This window comes from Dendrobium catenatum, unplaced genomic scaffold (assembly GCF_001605985.2).
Source record: "Dendrobium catenatum unplaced genomic scaffold, ASM160598v2 fragScaff_scaffold_993, whole genome shotgun sequence".
Classification (NCBI taxonomy): domain Eukaryota; kingdom Viridiplantae; phylum Streptophyta; class Magnoliopsida; order Asparagales; family Orchidaceae; genus Dendrobium; species Dendrobium catenatum.
In genome coordinates this window covers 80,208-87,216 of record NW_021319455.1, presented here as the reverse complement: position 1 = coordinate 87,216, position 7,009 = coordinate 80,208, and the positions used below count along the sequence as shown (strand labels likewise).

Here is a 7,009-nt window from a genome sequence, read left to right as displayed (position 1 = left end):
ATCTGATTGATGACTAGCCTTAATCGAAAGTTCTCTCTCGTTATCGGGAGGGGTAATTAACTATAGGGGCTTGCGCCTATAGGAAACCAGAACTCAGATCATAAAGTCCTCGCAAAATGAGGGCGAAATCTCTGGGTAGTGTCTTATCTACAAACCCATCTGCTTTCCCAAAATTTACCCCGGAACTTAGTTCGTTAAAACTCCCTCGCCGAATAAGAAAAGCGAGCGGAGGCCGGGGCCGAATTTTCGGAGCCCACAAAAGTTATGAAGGAAGAAAAAAAAAAGTATAGTCACATGCAGGAGATGAAAGGCCACTTAAGACAAGTTTACTACAGTAGATGTTCAAACAAGGACCTCCTAAAAGCTGTGCTTGTTCACAGCAGCAAGCAAGGGACAAAAGGCTGTATTTGATGGGAAAGAACACGTGAAGGAGTTATTGAGGATCACATGGGAAGCAGGTTAAGTGGATTCGGATTGAATGAAAATGAAATGGATTGCTGTTTTAAGTTTTCAGAAGGACAACAAAGAATCTTTATAACACGTTTCAACTACTGGATACAGATGCCAACTGCTGCTCTTTCTTGTGGAGGTTTTTTAGTAGAGATAACTTAACAATGGCTTGGTTTAGAAACAAATATACTTCTCCTTGGAAGCCGCTCATTTCTACTGCTTCAAAATTCTGGAAAAGAATTTCTGCCACTGCCCTGTTGGTTAAAGGAAATTTCTCCTTTTCTGTCTCTTATAATTGTAATTTTTCAATGGAGTGGGATCACCGGTGCAATGAGAGAACTCTACATGACATTATGCCAAACTTTAGGTTCATGAATGCTTTTGTGAACTTTTATTCTTCTAACAAATGCTGGACTCTTCCTCCCTCTACTCCTTTTACTTTAAGAAATGAGATTTCGGGAATCAATATTGGTGAGCAATCGGTCGTGCTTTGGAAGGGCTCGGACAAAACTTCTTTCTCTAGCTTTTATTCCAGTTACTTCTCTAATCTTGAGGAGGTTAGCTGGCACAAATACATATGGCATAAAAGGAAATCCCTCCGTTTTTCCTCTTACTCCTGGATGGCATTGCTGGGCAAACTTAAAACGGCTGACTTACTTATTATGAGAGGGATTAATGTTCTTCCCAATTGCGCCTTTTGTTCGGATGGGTGTGATAATCACTCTCACTTGTTTTTTGCCTGTGATTATTCCTATTCGGTGATTGTTTCCCTGCTACCTAATCTGGAAGTCTTTCTCCTTAGGCCAAACTTGTTGCAGGCTTTTGAATTTTTTGATGATTCACAAATTTTCTGTAGCTGGGAGATGGTTTTTTGCTATCTTACCATTTGCAGCTCTATTTACTATTTATCCGGAAAGAAATTCTAGGAAATTTGAAAATGTTTGGAACAGCCCCACTCAGCTCTGTAGCATTATTCGGAGAGCTATTTTTGCTAAAGTGAAAACCTGGAAACATTTTGATTATCTCAACAGGCGTTTTGGCATTACTGGTTAATTTTGGCCGCCTTCTCAAATCTCACTTTCGTGTGTGGAGTGGGTGGGCATTGTTGCCTGTACTGTTTTTGGGGTTTTCTGCCATGTTCTTTCAACTTACTGGATATGGATTTATGTTTGAAGGGTGGTTCTTGGTTCCTTTTGCTGAGAAGTATTTACTATATTGGCAATTTCGAGCCCCTTCGTCCCTTCGCTTTACCTGCTAAGCCTGAACTGGACGATGATGACGCTCCCATTAGCAGGGCCCTTAGACGGTCTTCGGGCAACCAGGGTTCCACAATTCTCTCGTGTTCAATTGAAATTTTGAGTCCAGTTCGTTTAGGCTTGGGAGCTGGGTTCTTCTTCGCTGCAGGCTCTGGATCTTACCAGTTCTCTATGGTGCGGTTTCTCTTCCAAGGTTTTCATCCGGCTTCGGTCGTCTGCAGCATGTCTTCTAGTTCTACTTTTGGTGCTCCTTACCATAGTTTTGGTTATGTTTATTGAAAATTAAATTGTAATGGGTAGTATAATTGGGGTTTCTTTCTTCTTTTGGCCCTCATAAGTTTTGGTTTTTGGCTTATATAGGGCTCTTTTACTTGTAATTCCATTTAATTGTAATTTTTACTTTCTTCTTAATATATGGGCTTAGGCCCCAAATTTCCCCCAAAAAATAAAAAGGTATTTGATCAGTTATCCATTCATCAGCTTGGGGCTCACTCAAAAAAAAAAAAAAAAAAAAAAAAAAAAACGCCGGCTATCAGATCTTTGCTGCTATAGGAGCGGAGATGGAGGAAAGGTTTGCGAATGGATTCAGCAGGGAGATCGGCAAGGCTAGGGCACGGGCCGGTTGGAGCTCAGTAGAGGTAGGGGAAAAGTTTCTTCTCTCTCTCTCTCCCTCTCTATGGATCAAAGGGATCGGGAAGGTGGAGAAGGTAAAGTTCGGTCGCAGGAAGAGGCTAGCGACAGGGTTGGGAGGTCTGGAGTTGGGCCTGACTTCAGCTTGGAGGGAGATGTAGTCGGAGCTTGCGATCAGGACGGGATCGATACAGGAAGCCGGTTCTAGCTTGCGTACAAGTCCGGCGGGATCAGGTGAGCTCGGGTCGGCAAAGAGGTCGGAGCTTCTGATTTGGACCGATCTAGTTGAGTTTTGTTGTGGATTCGGCAACGGCGGTTTGGGAAGAAGCTTCGGTCGAGAGAACTAGGGGAAGGAGAGGTCGGCTGCAAGGCTTGGATCGATAGGGAAAGTGAGGGTTAGGATCTGGAGGTCGTGGGAGCTGCGGCTATGGAGTTTGTCTGAGGAGGAGAAACAACCCCAAATCCTCGGAGAAGTGAACTGAGTCGTCGTATACGAGGTATGCAGAATTTCTTGCGGATTTTCTGGAATTTGGGTTGGGGTTTCAGCTCTATATCTGTCGGTCAACCTCAGATTATTTAGTAGATCTCCAAAAACTTACTATATGGTCTATCAAACACTTGAATCTTTAATCTTTTCAATTTACCCATTAGTGTAGTTAATCATGGGCAAACAAAATTCGGCTAATCAAATTAGGGATGCCCCTGGCTTGAACTATCTTAGTCAGCTTTTGCTTGCAGCTATTGCCAACCCAGTACATCACTGTCCTTTGTTATCTCCCTCCTACCTTTTGTTGCTTGCCTGATGTTGGACAAAGGTGCTTGCTGCAATTGCCAACTATTTCCTTATTGCTTGCGGAATTCGTGTTCATAAGGAAGGAATTCAACATTTGAACCTGCAGGGAAATCAGAGTTCATAAGATTTGAACCTGCAACGCAAAAAATTAGAAAGGAAAACATAGGTTAGAAAGTACCCGTGTAGTAGAGTTATAAGGTTCGTCTTTAATTGATGACTGTATGGCCATTGTATGTTATTGTCATCAATGCTAAGTATATGATGTAGTTTTTCATCGGACACCCAATGTGTTGCACCCGACAATTCAGATAATGATGATGAGTATAATTGTTTTCTTTTGACTCTTGCTAGAATGCTGCCATTGTATTTTCTTTCTGAAGTTTTGAAGTTTGTAGAGTGAAAATCAGCTTCTCGGATTTGACTGTGCTCCTTAGGAGCTCATTACCCTTATTTAATTGCTTTTATAAACTAAAGATGTTTCAGTTTTACATAGTTTGCTTGCAATGTCAATGCTATCTGTTGATGATATCTTGACTGTTTCTTTCAGGGGCTATATTGAAGCAATAAGGGAGATAGAGCAGCAAACTAAGTGCAGTTTTGGAGTTTATTTTGATGATATTGCTGTGGCGTGCGGCAGGTTTTACTCTATTTTGTAGTAGATTTTGCATTATAATGATACCTTCCTTACTCTTATAGCAAGTGCATTACTGTTGCATGTCCTTTGAAAGTTAGAACAAGTGGAAGCAAAATGCAGTAGCAAAGTAAAAGGTGAACATTTGGTTTTTCCCACTTTATAATAAGCAAGATGCTAAAAAACCTTATCTTTTGAGAATATTGTTAATGTTAAAAAATAAAAAAAATCATGCATTACTAAGTGATAAATTTTTTATGATTATACATTATATTATGCTCATCCCAAGAGTTGTACAGCTAATAGTGAAAGTTTTAATGTCAACAACACCTTAAACAGGCAAAAAAAAAAGTTTCATAATTCAAGTGCTTGTAACGAGAACCTTGAATAGGACAAACTTTTAATATAAACATTATGTATAATTGCGAAAATGCTATTCATAAAACCAGTGCATGGTAAGGTGGAGCTAAACATCATTGAGCCTGTTTAGAGATTAAAGGGAAAATTTCACACGCTTGCTCCTTTTAAATTTAAAATTCTTCCAAAAATTTTCAATTATCATTTATTCTTTTCTTCTCAATTCAAACTTTAATAAACTTCTTTATTTTCCTCGTCTCCTTTGACTTCCTTGCATGACTCCCCAAGCAATGGAATAGCTTCGATTTGTTCCATTTTCCTCCCTTCGTCTCTCTCGCGACCTTAAGCTTCAGAACGACAAAACCCTTCAGCCCCTTCGTTTTCACGTGCCCAGGTAATGAAAGCTCATTCTTCTCCCTTGAGACAAAACCAGTTCGGGATATTACAGTTGACTACCTTTAAACTATAGAAAAATGAAGTTCCACTCACAGCCTGATAACTTAAACCGAGATTACAATATTAATTATGATCTACAACATGAAAATTACGTATGGATTGTGTTTCATTATTTTTTGTATCGAGATTGAGTGATGCAATATGAATCTAATAGGATAGTTACAAAACATACAATCAACATATTAGCTAAATGAAAAAAGATGCTATCCAGCTAAATGAAAAAAGATGCTATCTAAAGTGGTTGCAATTGGTTAGTGCATTCTTATGGGAAAGAGGAAAATTTGGCCATTTACTTGACACCAAGCACTAAGCAAAAGGGTCCCATTCTTAAAGTTTGATGGATAGGACTCATTGGTGATCACGTAGTCATGAAATTCTATGGTTCTAGAAACAAGTGATACATTCATATTTCTCTATCAACAAAAGAAACATGTGATACGATAAATCAAAGTATACTATAGTCCGTGATGTTGCACAAATCTATGAAGTCAAGACTATGATCTCATCTACAAAAGAAGGCGATCCATCGTAGAATTTTTGAACCTGTTGCAAAGGTTATGGTAAGAGATGTATCGCTATCAATTTATTCAAATGGAATTAAACAACTATGCAGCTCTTTTTTAAAGGTCTATTGAAAAATGGCTAAATTCTTGATTCTCTTATTGGTTAAATGTTGAGTTTGATGTTGTAAGGGTATAAATTCTCGGAAATGATTATTTACCATCACTAAACTAGGTCATTTCGATTATCAATACAGAAGAAGGAAGGAGAATTATGATTAATACCAACCTTGTGGAGGGCTCTGCCTTTGTGCTAAAAGTTGCTAAAAGTTGTCGGCTTAAAGAACATCAACTCAAAGCCCTCTGCTATGAAGGACCACCAACAATTGATTGCAACAAAAATGGTCAATAAAGATACTTTATGGTGCACATTGCAAAAAAGCTCGACATATGAAGAAAACAAGCGAGAAACTTCATGGCAAAATCATAAAATGGAAATTGTACTGCATGTGGATAGAAAAAAGAACAGAGATAGAAGGCAATACCAAAGAATCATCTATTGAGTCCCAAAATAAGAAATAGACATGTTGGAAACTTTGTTGGGTTCATTGAAAAAATATCTTCTATTGGTACTTTTATTCTAGCATTCTCAAGTATTATATGCGGTTCGTATGCATTTGACGTTCAAATATGTCCATTTTTAGCTTTGGATTATTGATTCAGAAGCCACAAACTGTATCATTAGCCCCTCAGAAAAATTTATTTTATATACTCACTATTCTCACAATTGAAAATTAATGATTGCTGATGGATCCTTATTAATCATAACTGATTAAGGAGATATTTATATAAGAAAATCCATCACACTCTAAAATATCCTCCATGTACTTCAATTATTTACCGACTTATTATTAATTAAAAAATTGATTAGATATTCTGAGTATAGTGGTGTGTTTTATCATCTATGTTGAGTCATTTAGAAATAAGGCATGAGAAGAATGATGGGACTTGTTAAAGAAAGGGATGGTCCCTTAACATCTTGAGGAATCCAATGATAAAAAAATTCCATATAAACTTTCTTATTATCTCCTTTTTCATTAACTATAAATCCAATAAAGAAAATATTTGGCTTCAACACCTATGTCTTGATGACCCATCATTTGTTGTTCTGAAAACCACGATTCTTTTATTATTCAAAGAAATCAATATTGAAGATTCTTAATATGATGTTTGTAAAACAACAACAACAACAACAAGTCTTTATCCCACTATGTGGGGTCGGCTACATGAATCCTTTTTCTCCATTGTGCCCTGTTAAAAGTTAAATTCTCATTTAAATCTAATAAAGAAAGGTCATTTCTAATATTTTCTAACCAAATTTTTTTAGGTCTACATCTTCCTTTCTTAACATAAGTCAAATCTAATTTATCTACTTTCTTAACTGGGTCATCGAAAAACTACTGTTTTATGAGACCAAACCATCTAAGGAGACTCTCTCTAATCTTATGTTCCACCGGGGCTACTCCAACTTTTCACGAATATGCTCATTTCGTATCCTGTCTCTAAGAGTAAAGCCACTCATCCACTTGAGCATCCTCATCTCTGCAAAACTTAACTTAATATTATACTTCTTTTTTAATGGCCAACATTCTATACCATAAAGCATTGCAGGTCTCACCACCATCTTATAGAGTTTTTCCTTAAGTTTGAGAGACATTTCTATCACACAACAAGTCTGATGCATTCCTCCACTTTAACCATCCAACTTGCATTCTACTAAAAATATCTTCATCTATTTCTCCTTTACTCTAAATAGTAGACCCAAGATATCTATTGATCACCCAAAGTCATAATCCCCCCACTAAAACTATTATTGCTAAAATTATACTATATATATATATATATATATATATATATTCAATTTTAGATCTACTCA

The 7,009-nt window shown here is 37.4% G+C and overlaps 1 protein-coding gene across 2 annotated transcripts in view; it reads left to right on the top strand.

Annotated features, from left to right (window-relative positions):
• LOC110111722 (putative D-cysteine desulfhydrase 1, mitochondrial) overlaps positions 1-7,009 on the top strand; it is a 42,573-nt gene that overhangs the window by 13,344 nt on the left and 22,220 nt on the right. For both annotated transcript variants that reach the window (XM_028697731.1, XM_020843716.2), the window contains exon 6: positions 3,677-3,766. In XM_028697731.1, coding sequence (XP_028553564.1) covers positions 3,677-3,766 — 90 coding nt within the window. The remainder of the gene's footprint in view (positions 1-3,676; positions 3,767-7,009) is intronic.